The sequence below is a fragment of the Barbus barbus genome (genome assembly GCF_936440315.1).
Source record: "Barbus barbus genome assembly, chromosome: 42".
Lineage (NCBI taxonomy): Eukaryota > Metazoa > Chordata > Actinopteri > Cypriniformes > Cyprinidae > Barbus > Barbus barbus.
In genome coordinates this window covers 1,795,724-1,808,950 of record NC_136720.1, presented here as the reverse complement: position 1 = coordinate 1,808,950, position 13,227 = coordinate 1,795,724, and the positions used below count along the sequence as shown (strand labels likewise).

The window sequence follows — 13,227 nt, the reverse complement described above, 5'->3', positions numbered from 1 at the left end:
TGTCTCTACACAATGCATCTTCAGACAGATAGAGCTGGCAGAGGGCAGGATCGAAGTGAACAAGAGATATGGACCTTGAGATGGAAACACAAGACACTGAGGAACATAGACGACTTGGAACTCCAGAAACTAGAAAGAGAAGTAATTTCAGTTCACACTGTAACCATGACTGAACAATGTATTAATCAAACATGTCATTTCATGGTGTAACCACTAGATGCCTGTATAGGAATCTATAGAGAGGCTTGTGAATTCCCTAGTTGTTTTTAGACATTACTGTTTACTTATTAAGTAGTGGAGTTAGAGTACTTTTGTAAAGTTTTACATATTTTTTGTTAGAAATAATGACTTCAAGTGTTAGTTTTTGCATTATGATTACAGTCGAACCTGAACATTGTGTTAGAAAGAGAACAGAAGAAAGCATTTTAACCATTTTTTGATTTAGAATTAAATTTTTTAAAAAGGCAATTCATTCAAATATAACGGTTTATGTAAACATTTATCAATGAACGTATATTTTTGTGAAATGTCAGTGAACAGTAACAAAAAGAAAGTTATAAATACTATTCTAACTTTATTTATGTTATGTGGCCTACTATATAACTACTGTGTATACTAACTACATACTAACTCTACATAACAGCCTAAGCATTGTTGCAGAGGTCACAGATCACTACGCAATGTCTCTTGCAAACTGAATCTTTGCATTTCTTGCAAAAGAACGTGGTTTTAAAGGTCCCATATTATCAAAACTGACATTTCCTGGCTTTTTTCATGATAACGGAGGTATGTAACTACCATAGAAGTTTCAAAACAGTCAATCCACAGTAAAGTGCGCACAGCCTGCATAAAGTAGCTGTGCTTTTTCACGAGGCGTTGTGACTTCTGTAAAAATGTGACGTCCAATCTACTCAGTCACCACCTTCAGGCACCATCCCGAGCACCGCCCACCGTCCTTTTGCCAAACCCCCAGACAGCATCGCGTCCATGCCACTGCTGAGCAACAACACGGAAACTTTAACGGACGAAACCAGATCGGCCGACCTGTAACGTTACACTCTCACTCAAAGGATGGAGGATCTGACAGGACTGTTACTATGAGGTGGATCACGTCTAACATGTCTAGTAAAGACAAACTCACCGTGTCTATCTAGTCATGATGAAGATCTAAATACATTTCAACTTCAGCAGGCAACTATTTTTACAGCTACATTACTATTCCAGCCACAGTTAATCACAACAGTGTATATACAGCTACAAATTATTATATATAAATCATCAGTTTGTTGTTTACATTATTTCATACATCATGAGATGCAAGAAATCTTCAGACGCTCCCATAACAACAAAAGACAATACTTTATTGAACCTTTTCTGATAAGAAGCGTGCGCTGCAAACGTGAGCATTTATGATGATTGTTTCTGTCCAGTCCGCTCGTTTTATCGTGTTTAACCACCGCTGTCATCGTTTTTTTGTCTGGCAGTGGCAGCAGGTATGTGATCAAATTTCTAATTCGAGGCTGTATTACATCGATTCTGGCCCCCAACATCACAATAAGATGATATTTTAAGCTCCATATGTAGCCGAATCTGTGCTGGTTTGAATGGGCCGCCTCCAGTTTTCCCTTTGATTTGCTTCCAGCTAGTGTTGTGACGTAATTGTGACATCGGCCCAACATGACCCTAGTTACCTGTGGTTGGACTAGCCATGCGTCACTCAGAAAACAACAGGCCAATCAGAAGAGAGGCTCATAAATATTAATTAAACAAGCCAAAATCGACCTGTTCTTATCAGAGCTCCTGAGAGGAGCTGTAAAAATATATTGAGATGGTTTTTGGTACTTAAACCGCAAATATATATTCTTAAGGACATCAAACCCTAAAATAAAACTCCAGAAAGGTGTACAATATGTGACCTTTAACATCCCTCAGCAAGCATCTTTTTCTCCTGGCTAAGGAACTAGCCAGAGAAGGACCAACCAAGGATGAATTAGCCGAGGACGGGCCATCTGTGGAGCGACCAGCTTCTCCATCATCTGTTTCCTGCAGTTTTCTCATGAGATGCAGAGAGGCTGCTGTGCATGTAATGCACAAATATAATAGTAAGAAGAAGAAGTACAAAGTAGCAAATACCTTGTCAAGAGTGCCCACGCCACTTCTGATGGTGTTGTAATCAAGAATCATTTGAGGCTTCCTGTCCTCTCGTTCGCTGATTGTTGCCGTTTTGCGCGTGGTGCTCATGAGAAGCACATTTTTATATTTTGCAGACTTGCTTAACATGTATTGTTTGAAAGGGCACCGCCCTCTGAATCCAACCTGGCACTCACCCACAGTCACACTGAGCTCAGGATTGTACATCAGTGGCAGTCTCTCAAGCAACACTCCACTTTTATTGAAAATAGGCTCATTTTCCAACTTTCCCCAAGAGTTAAACAGTTGAGTTTTACCGTTTTTGAATCCATTCAGCCGATCTCCGGGTCTGGCGGTAGCACTTTTAGCGTAGCTTAGCATTGCTCATTGAATCTGATTAGTGATGACTATAGAGTTTTGATATTTTTATGATTTAAGATATTACGCAGCACCTGAAAATAGTCCCGGCTAGGTAACTAGTTATGATATAGCTGGGACTACTTTCATGCGCTGCATAATATCATTGCTCCTGCTGCACTCATGGTACGGCAGCAAAGTTCCTTGATTATTACGCCAGAATGAGAGTATAGTTCCTAGCCATATGTGCCTAGAAAATCTCAACTTTTCATTTTCCGTCGGTCTAAGTACATGATATAACTACAGAAGAGTCAAGCTTTAAATAGGAAAAATATCTAAACTCATTTTTCATTCATTCCGCTCTCTAACCATTAGGCCACGGGGAAGTCGTGGCCTAATGGTTAGAGAGTCGGACTCGTAATCGAAAGGTTGCGGGTTCGAGTCTCGGGCCGGCAGGGATTGTAGGTGGGGGGAGTGAATGTCCAGCACTCTCTCCACCCTCAATACCACGACTGAGGTGCCCTTGAGCAAGGCACCGAACCCCCAACTGCTCCCCGGGCGCCGCAGCATAAATGGCTGCCCACTGCTCCGGGGGTGTGTGTGTGTGTGTGTGTGTGTGTTCACTGCTGTGTGTGTGTGTGTGTGTGTGTGTGTGTGTGTTCACTGCTGTGTGTGTGTGTGTGTGTGTGTGTGTGTGTGTGTTCACTGCTGTGTGTGTGTGTGTGTGTGTGTGTGTGTGTTCACTGCTGTGTGTGTGCACGGTGTGTGTGTGTGTGTGTGTGTGTTCACTGCTGTGTGTGTGTGTGTTCACGGTGTGTGTGTTCACTGCTGTGTGTGTGTGTGTATGTGTGTGTGTTCACTGCTGTGTGTGTGCACGTTGGATGGGTTAAATGCAGAGCACGAATTCCGAGTATGGGTCACCACACTTGGCAGTATGTCACTTCACTTAACTTCATATAGTGAACCAGTTTATAATGAACACAGATTCAGTCGCTAGCAAGTAATGATGGAGAAACAGATATTTTTTAACTTTATCGAGTCATTTGAATCAATTGGTTCACAAAATGATGACTCCACACTGACGGCATCTGCTGCTCAAAACAGACAACAAACACAAACATGAGAAATGATAACTTTTACAAACCAACTGCAAATGTGTTCATGAAAGAGGAAATCAGTAAATGCTAAATAAAATCTTATTTTGAAGCGCATATATAATTGGTGTACTTTTATTAATTTGCATGCTAGTCTCATCAGGTGATTTAAGTCCATTAACTCTCACTCTGATTGGCTCCCTTACTAGTGCGCTGACTACTGAACTAGGGAGCTGATTGAGAGATTTAATTTGATTTATTTTTCTTTGTAAATTATTCTCTTTTCTTAAACAGGACAAAGAGTCTAAACACACAGAAAAACTCCTGCTGAAGTGACTGAGATATATGTGACATGATTATAAAGATGGAGTTTATTAAAGAAGAGACTGAAGACGTGAAGATTGAAGAAACATTTAGAGTCAAACATGAAGATCCTGAGACACAAACAGGTTGGTTTCATTCTCAAAGCAGAACTCACTCATTTGATCCTTATTATACAAACTGCTTGTTTTCTTAGAAAACAAATAGAATACAAAAAGATTAGAGAAGCTACTCAGTTTTTTTTATTATATAATAAAAAAAAAACTTTGCTACGTGTGCTGTGTTAGGCTAACTGAGTCTTGTTATAGCACTTGCGTATCATTGCTCTTTTGTTGGTTTTGATTGCTTCTATTGTCCTCATTTGTAAGTCGCGTCTGCTAAATGACTAAATGTAAATATCCTTTATAAATCCTCATGGTTCACATTTAGCAGTTGAAATAAAAACTGATGGTGCCAAATCCGTTCCCCCACCCCGATGAAGAGAGAGATGCTCTTCCAAACAAACTCCTCAAATCCATGAGCAATTGCACTTATTATGGGCTCAACAGTCCTTTCAAGTTCAGTCACCTCCATTTCAATACAAGCACGTATTCAAAATATAAAGAAATGTGTAGATTACATCACTGGCCAGTGGAGCAAACCAACCCGTGTTGCCCCACGCTGTGGTATGGAAAGATGCCAGCATTCTTGCTCCAGAAGCTGTAACCAAACATCCTGTTTTCTTTCAAATGGTTACATTAATTGTGTTTGTTGTATTATTTATTAAAGTGGAAGTTTACTAAATAATTTTAACTAACATTATTTACATTGCTAAATAATGTAAATAATGTAACTTTAGTTATGTGTGGTTCACATGCTCACAAACAATTCAAGTTCGACAGGAGAAAGGTTTTTTTGAGGAAATCCACTGGTTGATAATTTGCATTTAAGAAAATAGAGAAATTCAGTTTGTCAATAAATGATGTGAAAATGTTAATGTTCATTCACCTACTATTTTTTGCCTACCATATCTTAGGGAAGTATGTGGTTTCAGACGCAGCCTCTGTGTGTGTGTGTGTGTGTGTGTGTGTGTGTGTGTGTGTGTGTGTGTGTGTGTAGAATATCATATGCATATGATGATGCATTTCCATCGTTATTAACATTTTTAATCTAGAAAATTTGACATCTTTCTCTGTTTTAACTATTATAATCATTTTTTTCTCTTTTGGAAAGTCATTAAAACACTATGATTATTTTTTTCCCTTTGTTTTACTGTTGGGGAAAAGGTTTCCATTCACTTCTATGTAAGTTCACCCAACTATGATAACTTCTACCTCAGACAACCCTGGAAATGTGAAAAGGATCTACACACAGAAAAGATCACATTTCATATTAAAATAAATAATGTCACGGGATCATTCAGTGACTCACTACTAATTGCGTAGCAGATCATTTGTGTCTGTCATAACAACTCTCAAGTGATTTGGTAATGTACATAATAATAAAGGGATAGTTTACCCAAAAACGGAAATTTGATGTTTATCTGCTTACCCCAGGGCATCCAAGATGTAGGTGACTTAACTATGGCCGAGTCACTATCGGCCGAGTGTAATTCCTGTGCGATGCCTGGTGCCTAATGAACAAATAATTTAAAATATGGGATTTCCTGAATAATCAAATATCTAAATTAATATACCATCGGTATCTGTGATCAGTTTTTAATTAAGAATATTGCCTAAATTTAACGATCACTTGAAATTGGAGCCAGATTTAACTCTGGGCTAGAGCAAAATCTAAACCAAATCCAGATAAATTCCAAGACGCAAATAAAAGACCGAACACACACTGAACCTTCGAGCAGGCCGCTGGATTCTGCTTTTTGGGCCGGCGGGTGGATCCTTACAGGAGTGATTTGAGCAACATGGGGTCAAGAGTGGCGTCGCATAGTCAAAAAAACAATGTTTAATATCTCAAACACCAAACCAGCACAAATGAATGGCATAATTGCATGGTGATTATTTATTGTTATGGGTTGCCAACTTCATGGAGGTCTGCTTCAACCATAAACTGAACAGCTGACTGGGCTTTTGATGTAAAATAAGCACAATCCAAATTGTTGAAACTGATTACATGTCCTTCCGCAGTGAGTAAAAGTTCCTTTTTAAAAACAGTTCCTTTCTGCATAAATATTAGCTGCACAAACACAGATGAGGAACACAGTCTACTACAGGAGCGAAACTAGGGTTAGTTTGGGGACACTGAAGCCGTCCAATAGTGTAAATGAAAATAGAGAAGACGGTAAAGAGATCACAGATTCAACGCGACGAGAGTCCTGTCATCTGAACTCACAGGTACTGAGATTAATCAACAATATTTTTCAGTATATAATTCAGCGTATGAATTTATATTTTAGTTTTTTTAACACTTTACAATTATGTTCAATAGATAAACGACTGTAACCATTTCAAGTGCACCAAAAAATAAATGTCTGGAATTGTGAATGATAGTATGAATAAAGGTTTGATAATGGACTCAGAAGACAGAATAGAAAGGACTGTTGATATCTACATCACAGCAGAGGCTGTAAGAGACATGAAACATAAGAAAGACACAGAGGACACAACAACAACCCAAACACCTCAACACACAGGTAACTGAGATTAAAGGAATAGTTCACTCAAATATGAACATTTTGATTATTTACTCACCTCCAGGTCATCCAGTATGATCTGAAATGTAGTGAGGGCCGTCGCTAGTGGGGTGAAAGGTGGTGACGATTATAGGGGCCCACGGCTGAGGGGGGCCGGCCCCTCGGCGATCTCAACTGACTGGCTGAGGTGAGCCTAAAAAGACGCTCAGGACAGTGGCCACTGCTGTGCGTAGTCACGAAAGCTTATCATTTACACGTGTTCGTTAAACATACAAAAGAGTTTAAAGCATTCAAACACAAGACGCGGAAAAGCTCAACTGAGAACTTGCGTGTGCACCGTCTCACTGACAGCAACACCGACGCGAGCTCTCCTTCGCTTCCTCCCTCACCTGAACGAACAAATACAAATCACAGTTTAAACATGCAAACAGAAAAAGTGAAAGAGCCCAATTCAGCATCTGCGCGGTGTTCTGTGCGCACAGGGCGCACACAAATAGTGCTGAGAATTTGCCTTTTCTTGCTCTTGTACCTTCATACAAAATTATGTCAAAATACACGTCTTGGAGAGTATCCTCAAAAAAACTGTCGGTTATGTCTTAAGTCAAAGTAAACAGTGGGGAAAGAAATCGGATGTGCATCATTATATTAATCTATATCATTAATCATACATCATTATTATAATTCATTACTTATCTTGCTGGATCTGTCTGCTGCTTTTGATATGGTTGACCATCAGATCCTCTTGTCAACCCTATTGAGAAAGGGCATCTCAGGAACCGCACTCCAGTGGTTTGAGTCTTACCTCTCTGATAGGTCCTTCAAAGTATCTTGGAGAGGTGAGGTATCCAAGTCGCAACATCTAACTCCTGGGGTGCCTCAGGGCTCAGTTCTTGGACCAGTTCTCTTTTCTGTCTACATGGCATCACTAGGTTCTGTCATTCAGAAACATGGCTTTTCATATCATTGCTATGCTGATGACACTCAACTCTACCTCTCATTCCATCCTGATGATCCGACGATAGCTGCTCGCACTCAGCGTGTCTAACAGACATTTCTTGCTGGATGAAGGACCATCACCATCAACTCAACCTAGCTAAGACAGAACTGCTTGTAGTTTCAGCTAACCCATCGCTTCATCACAATTTCACCTTCCAGTTAGGCTCATCTACCATAACTCCTTCAAAAACAGCCAGAAACCTTGGAGTTGTGATTGATGATAAGCTGAATTTCTCAGACCACATTGCTAAAACTGCCCGGTACTGCAGATTTGCATTATACAATATTAAGAAGATCAGGCCGTTTCTCTCGGAACATGCAACACAACTCCTTGTTCAGGCTCTTGTTCTGTCCAGACTTGATTATTGCAATGCTCTCTTGGCAGGTCTTCCAGCCAATTCTATTAAACCTCTACAATTAATCCAAAATGCCGCTGCAAGATTAATCTTTAATGAGCCGAAAAGAACGCACGTCACACCTCTGTTCATCAATTAGCACTGGCTACCAATAGCTGCTCGCATTAAATTCACGGCATTAATGTTTGCATACAGAACCACCACTGGCTCTGCTCCCCTTTACCTAAATTCATTACTTCAGACTTATGTTTCCTCTAGAAGCTTGCGTTCTTCAAGTGAACGACGCATTATTGTACCATCCCAAAGACACACAAAAACACTTTCACGGACTTTTTCATTAAGTGTTCCCATCTGGTGGAATGACCTGCCCAATTCAGTCTGTGTAGCCGAATCCTTACCCATCTTCAAGAAACGGTTAAAAACTCATCTGTTCCATCTTTACTTGACCCTCTAATAATAATAATAATAATATTTATCTGTACTGCGTTAGGCTAACTGAGACTTAACAGTGGCATGTTTCCAGTTGATGTGAGCCGTGAGAAATGAGGAAGTGAAGAGACTAACATCATGTCTATCATCTTCAGGAAGTGAAGGTGTGAAGAACAGGAGCTCCAGAGCAGCTGTGGTGTGTTTGGTGCTGCTGTGTGTTCTTCTGCTGACTGCAGTCATAGTGCTGTGTGTCCACATCCATACAAACAACACAAACTACACACAAGAGAGACAACAGATATTAACCAAGATCACCAACCTCACAGAGGAAAGAGAACAGCTACTAACTAACAATATGAACCTCACAAAAGAGAAAGACCAGCTACTAACCAAAAACATAAACCTAACAGAAGAGAGAGACCTGCTGAAATCAGAAAAAAGTGAACTTCAGAATCTTTTTGCGGGTAAGTTTCTTCAGTCTAAATGGTAACTTGCTTTAAAGCAGACTCCGATTTGAAAGTGGACCGTACTGAATCTGTTGTGTTGGGGTTGTCAGGGTTCTGTCAAACTTCGATCTAGTTTATTCATGGTTTTGTGAAAGAGCCCTGACACTCCCGTCGTGTCGTTGTTTTCGAATAATTACTAATAATTTAGGGATTCAACGGAAGATAAATAATAATAGATCATTTGAGACATTATTGTAGTGGATGATCATTAGTTAAATTAGACATTGCAACAAGTGGCTTTATAAGTCAATATTCATCTCATTGAGCATAAGCATTGCATCACAGTTTTTCTTGATTCACACAATTCATGAAACAATTCACCATTTTCTCACAATCTCAAAACTACACAGAAACTTATGCAAACCTCAAACTGCCAGGTCAAAATCAAATGTTTTAGTCAAAAACATTATCTTTTGTGAGAACCAAACTTTGGCTTTGACACACAAACCTGACAAATGCACAGAAAACTTCCCCGTCTACAGAATATTCAAACTGAATATGATCACAATACAGTACACTGTCAGTTATTGTATATTGATTAATACAATACTAGTGCAACTAACATAAATGACCTTCTTAATTTTGTTTGGATTCAAATTTAGTTCATGCCTTAGTAAAAATAAAAGGCATATATATAAAATACATTTATTTCATAAAGTATAGTTCAAACCTATTGACATATTTACTGACGAGACTTACTGATATAACAATTATAATTAAGCTTTATAATTAACTTTTAATTGCACATTTCTTATTATTAAACTTAAAATGTGTTTTCATGTCATCACTGATGAGGATTGTATGATCTTTGAATAATATTGGCCTTTAAATACTAAATATATATAGCTACAGTATACCTGAAATAGTTCCACTTTAGCACAATCTAATATACTCCAGTATATCTTTAGTTGGACTTCAGCTCCACTTCTGCATAATTAAAGTACATCAAGTACAACATTTAGCAGATGTTAGGTATAACAGTGCAGTATACTCAAATTACAATTGCAAGATAATTTAGTACATAAATATGTAAATGTATTTGTATTATACTTGGCATGAAATAAATATACTTCAAATACATTTTAGTATACTTTTTCACAAGAGATTGCTTGTCTTTGTTTATAGGTGGATGGAAGTGCAATCAATCCAGTCTTTACTTCATTTCCTCTGAGAAGAAGAACTGGACTGAGAGCAGAAGACACTGTACAGACAGAGGAGCAGATCTGATCATCATAAACAACACAGAGGAACAAGTCTGTGTGTGTGTGTGTGTGTGTGTGTGTGTGTGTGTGTGTGTGTGTGTGTGTGTGAGTGTGAGTGAGTGTGAGTGAGTGAGTGTGAGTGAGTGTGTGTGTGTAATCGTGGTGTTTAGTTTTAAATGAAAGATAATGTGCTGAAATGGGTCTGTGCTCATTTTATAAATGTTGTTATTGTTTCACTTCTCAGGATTTTGTGAAGAGCATGTCTGGTGGTGATTTAGTCTGGATTGGTCTGACTGACAGAGATGTGGAGGGCACATGGAAATGGGTTGATGGCAGCAATGGGACCTCTGGGTGAGAAATCACTGAACTGAACTGATTATTATTTAATAAATGATTCTCACAGTCAGCATCATATCACACAGAAAGCAGCTCTGAGCATCTAATGCTGATCTGTTGATGCAGGTTCTGGGGGCCTCAACAACCGAATAAACCCCCGACACAAGAGGAAGACTGTGGTCTAAATCACTCACCAGGATGGGCTGATTTTCCATGTGGCGATACGTATAAATGGATCTGTGAGAAGAGTATTTTAAAATGACTCATTATGATACATATTTATATATATAGTGCATTGAACATCTAAATATGTCTGTTAAACATTGTCTTGTCTTCAGTAATTTTACTTGGTTTTTATTTGAATGACCCTTTAATTTGGTTATTCTGTTAAATAAAATAATAAAAAAACTAAAATTAAGTCAAATAAAAAATAAAATAACCATTGTAATATTACAACTTTCATATTAAACTATCTAAATGAGCTTTTTGTTTGTTCAGTCAAACTTTGTCACATCTTAAGATCTAAACTGAAATATGCATCTAAAACAACAGTGATGTTTCTATGAATGATAATACCAGTAATACACTGATATAATATAAATGTCCATACAAACAGCATTGTTTCAGTGCTCTTAACCAAATGATCATGATTTTAGTTGTATTGTTCAGGACATCAGTAAAGTTTCATTTGAACTGTGATTCTCTTTGAAATTTCTTGCAGCTTTTTGTAACAGTATGACAATAAACATACTTGACGATGATTTACTTGTTTTCAATAACTAACAGCCATATTTCCTGAACCATGTGAAGATGAATATAAATGGAAAGCAAATCACATAAGCAGCTCCTAATATTTCACTCTGAATATGAACAATAGTCTGGTTGTGGAAATCACTATATGGTCTAAAAAGTGTGTATTCTTTATAAATACATGCTGCTTAAGCACATTCTAGGATTAATATGATATGCTACATCAACTAAATATAAATAGTCACTATAATTATCACTATTTGAAAAAATCGCATACCTCAAGTATGAAATTGTTTCATTTAAAACATTTTTATGACTGTTGAGTGTCCGCTTGCTTACAATAAGATATATTCATAAGAAGCTCAAAAGCTTTATTGCCTATAGTACAACAAAGTTTTCAGGTGTTAATGTCACCATACCTTGGACTACTTCACAGCCTTTTGCTTCAATACTTTTAAAAGACGAAAGGCCTGTCAGAAGACGTCGCTTTCAACTGGAGGAGGGTGAGGAAGAAGTCTGTGAGTGCAGTGATGGACGAAGTACACAGACCATGTACTTGAGTTTACAAAGGATGTCTTTTTTCCAATTTACTAAACATGACTCCTTACAACACAGCTGTATGTTCACTCTATAAACAAATGTTAGTGTTTGCATAAATCACACAAAAACAGAAACTAACACACCACCAGATTTCCCTGAAGACTTACGTAGTATGTAGAACTACTAACTAGTAGTGATGTGCTATAACAGAAGAATAACAGAAATAGCACTGTTAACTGTATGACCTACCTAAAGCTAAAATATGTTTTGTTTAGTTTGAGAAGGAGCTGATTTTCAAAATTTCTGGCATCTTGCCCTTATTAACACAACGTATGAGCGTATTATATCCAGTTTGGGTAAAACGACAGGTATATTAGCCTTTAATTAATTTCACAGTCAAACTGAAAATTACTTAAATCTATGTGTTTCTTTAGATTGGACGGCGAATTCTTGAAAGAAGAAATCGTATGCTTCTGAGGCAGACAGAGAAGGCACTTAAAAATGAATGACTCGTTCTTCCTTTCCACTACTTCAAAAAATTCGCTTAAATATGGCCATGGGTGCTCAATTTCAATGTCTGGCGCTTCTTCCATTATTGCGTTCGCTATAAACGTGACATTCGAAATGTAGTTGAGTCAAAGTATAAAGTCTCACAAAACAATGATACTCAAGTAAAGTACAGATACGCTAAAAAGTTACTTAAGTACGGTAACGAATTACTTGTACTTCGTTACTGTCCACCACTGTGTGAGTGTGACTGAACATCCAAAGCATTCATACGTTTTTGTCTTTACCGTGTTAAAGTGCCCTAAAACACGTTTTGAGATCTTAACAAAACATCAAAAAGTATTCTCGTAGCTTCGTAAAACTACCTGATGTCACATGGACTATTTTACAAATGTCCTTACTACGTTTCTGTACATTGATCGTGGTGATATCCTTGCTGTCTATGGAGGCTCTGAGAGCTCTCAGATTGAATCTAAAATATCTTAACTTGTGGTCTGAAGATGGACGAAGGTCTTACAGGTTTGGGAGGACATAAGGGTGAGTAATTAATGACAGAATTTTCATTTTGGTTGAACTAACCCTTTAAATTGTTTAGGTGTAATTTACTATATTGCTTATATTTTAGGCTATGGTACTTACTTGGTGTCAACAACATTCTCTTCCCATATCCATTGCTCCAGTGATAGTTTAATTGGGCCAGAGTCTTGCGCTTGACAAGATGGCCTTGGGTTAAATGAAACTATCACGCACAACATGATAGGCTGCGTGCCGTCACTTTGCAACACTAGGACAGGGGTATTCGCCCCCCACCCCCCACCCGACTCTGCTTGCTGTGACCCACAATGGAGGCAATGTCACTTCACCAACCAAGCACTGATCTACTATCAGGCCTAAGCAAAAGGAAAACCTATACAAATTTTACTAAGTTAATTAAGCAACTGAAGCAGATGGGTCCAAACTTGATTGCGAATTAAATTTAGAATTTCAAATTAGAAATTGTGGTTCCTAATTAAAATTGAATGATGTTATCATTAAAATTGATAGGATCGATTCAGATTAAAATTACTCAATAAT

At 38.1% G+C, this 13,227-nt stretch overlaps 1 protein-coding gene across 1 annotated transcript; it reads left to right on the top strand.

The window, feature by feature from the left end:
• Positions 1–6,090: 6,090 nt before the first annotated feature.
• LOC306861669 (uncharacterized protein) lies at positions 6,091–11,116 on the top strand. Its single transcript, XM_079404073.1, has 6 exons — positions 6,091–6,232; positions 6,327–6,531; positions 8,468–8,776; positions 9,944–10,071; positions 10,265–10,371; positions 10,483–11,116. The coding sequence occupies exons 2-6, from the start codon at positions 6,366–6,368 to the stop codon at positions 10,616–10,618; spliced, it is 846 nt and encodes a 281-aa protein (XP_079260199.1). The 5' UTR covers positions 6,091–6,232; positions 6,327–6,365; the 3' UTR covers positions 10,619–11,116.
• The last annotated feature ends 2,111 nt before the right edge of the window (positions 11,117–13,227 follow it).